The sequence below is a fragment of the Eimeria mitis genome, genomic scaffold, assembly GCF_000499745.2.
Source record: "Eimeria mitis Houghton genomic scaffold, Emh_scaff3901, whole genome shotgun sequence".
In the NCBI taxonomy this organism is placed as follows: domain Eukaryota; phylum Apicomplexa; class Conoidasida; order Eucoccidiorida; family Eimeriidae; genus Eimeria; species Eimeria mitis.
In genome coordinates, this window is record NW_013572237.1 from 3,397 (window position 1) to 5,635 (window position 2,239).

The 2,239-nt window shown below is 53.9% G+C and overlaps 1 protein-coding gene across 1 annotated transcript in view; it reads left to right on the forward strand.

The window, feature by feature from the left end:
- EMH_0070650 (uncharacterized protein) overlaps positions 1-1,506 on the forward strand; it is a gene marked incomplete at both ends in the record, with an annotated part of 4,544 nt that extends 3,038 nt beyond the window's left edge. Inside the window, 4 exon segments of the mRNA XM_013499001.1 lie at positions 1-337; positions 608-670; positions 674-1,313; positions 1,317-1,506. Of these exon segments, the coding sequence (XP_013354455.1) occupies positions 1-337; positions 608-670; positions 674-1,313; positions 1,317-1,506 (1,230 nt within the window).
- Positions 1,507-2,239: the final 733 nt, after the last annotated feature.

Here is a 2,239-nt window from a genome sequence, read left to right on the forward strand (position 1 = left end):
TTGCTGCTGCTTCTGTTGCTGCTCCTGCAGCTGCAGCAGCAGCAGCAGTATCGTCGCAACACCAACAGCAAGAAACTCACTGCTGCTGCTGCTTGGGGTCCTCAGCTGCCCGCATGCCTGCAGACAGGCGCAGCCCCTTGTAGGGGCCAATCCTTCGCCGCCGCAGCAGCACGAGCAGCAGCAACTGCAGCAGCAGCAGCAGCAGCAGGAGCAGCAGAAGCAGCAGCAACAGCAGCAGCTGCTGCTGCTGCAGCAGCGGCCGCAACAGCAGGTTGTGTGTCTCCTTCTGCTGCTGACGCAATGGCACAGAGAGATGCCTTTCCAGTTGCCTACTACGGTAAAACCCTAAACCCTAAACCCTAAACCCTAAACCCTCGACGATTGCTTACCACCCTACAAACCCTAAACCCTAAACCCTTCCCTGCTGCTTACCACAGTACAAACCCTAAACCCTAGACCGGAATGTCTATCACCCTCAAGCTTGCGCCTTCTTCTCGCCGAGGGTTTAGGGTTTAGGGTTTAGGATCCGTGCGGTGCTGTTGGGGGTGTCGTGAGGTCTTTAGGGTTTAGGGTTTAGGGTTTAGGGTTTAGGGTTTATGTGTTGCAGATGAGGGCGACCTGTGGCCGCAGCTGCAGCCAGCAATAGAGCGGCGTCTGCCTCTGGAGCCGTTGNGCAGCAGCAGCAGCAGCAGCAGCAGCAGCAGCGGCTGTGGGGTGTATTTATCTTTTGAGCAGGAGTCTCTCTCTGTCTCCTCTTCTCCTGCTGCTGCAGCAGCAGCAGCAACAGCAGCAACACAAGGCCCCCCTGCTGCACTTGCTGTTGCACACAAAGCAGCAGCTGGGGCGCTGGCGTCACTGGGTGTGAATGTTGCTGCTGCCTCGCTGTCTGCTGCTGCTCCTGCTGCACCTGCAGCAGCAGCAGCAGCAGCAGCAGCAGCAGCAGGAGCATCCGTGTCTCCTAGCTTGTTGTGGAATGCTGTAGAACGTCCCTTTGTGCATCTGCTGCTGCTGCAGCAGGAAAGCATTGAGGTGTATAGGCAGCAGCAGCGGCGGTTGCTGCGATCGTGGATAGAGAGACAGACAGAGCAGCACAATGAGTGGCTGCTTGTTGCTGCTGCTCCTCTCAGCAGCAACGAAACTCTGATGAAGCAGCAAAAAAAATATATAGATAAAATAAGAACAGACATCAGCAACAAAGACAGGGTGCTGCGGCTACCCCTGGGATCGATCGATCCCAGCCACACACAACTCGCTGAACAGCTCTGGAGGGTATGCTGTCTCCTCAACACTCAGCTGTCTCCTTCAGCTGTCTCCTNCAACTCGCTGAACAGCTCTGGAGGGTATGCTGTCTCCTCAACACTCAGCTGTCTCCTTCAGCTGTCTCCTTCAGCTGTCTCCTCCAGCTGTCTCCTTCAGCTGTCTCCTTCAGCTGTCTCCTTCAGCTGTCTCCTTCAGCTGTCTCCTCACTACTCAGCTGTCTCCTTCAGCTGTCTCCTCACTACTTAGCTGTCTCCTCACTACTCAGCTGTCTCCTCACTACTCAGCTGTCTCCTCAACACTCAGCTGTCTCCTCAACACTCAGCTGTCTCCTTCAGCTGTCTCCTTCAGCTGTCTCCTCACTACTCAGCTGTCTCCTTTGACTGTCTCCTTTGTTTCTTTGTTTTCTTTTTGTTTTGCTTCTTTTTGTTTTTGCTTTTTTTTTTATTGTTCTTGTGTCTCCTCACTCCTAAAGGGTCTGTCTCTGTTCTGTTTCTTTGTGCTGTCTCCGCCTTCTGTTTTTTTCTGTCTCTTTTCTGTCTCCTTCTCGGTTTGTCTCCTTTGTCTCTCTTCTGCTTCCTTTTACTGTCTCCTTTTTATTTCTTTTGTCTCCTCGTTGGTCCCCCTCTATCTCTGTTCTATCTGCAGCAACGGAGACAAAAGGAGACACTTGAGCCCCTCACCTGTCTCCTTTTGTCTCCTTTTTCTGTCTCTTCTTTTTCAGGCTTTTCTACTGAGACTGAGGGAGGCGCTAGCGAGTGCCGTTGAGTACCGCATGCTGCTGGCAGAGGATGTGCTGCAGCGCCTGCAGCAGCAGCAGCAACAGCAGCAACAGCAGCAGCAGCAGCAGCAGCAGCAGCAGCAAAGTGCAGGCATACTTGCAGCCAAAGACGCTCTCGCCTGTCTCCTAGGGAAATGCGGTCGATACGGGGAGGCCCTTCAGGTGCTTGATTCATGGGTGGCTCCGCGTCTGTCTCCAGCA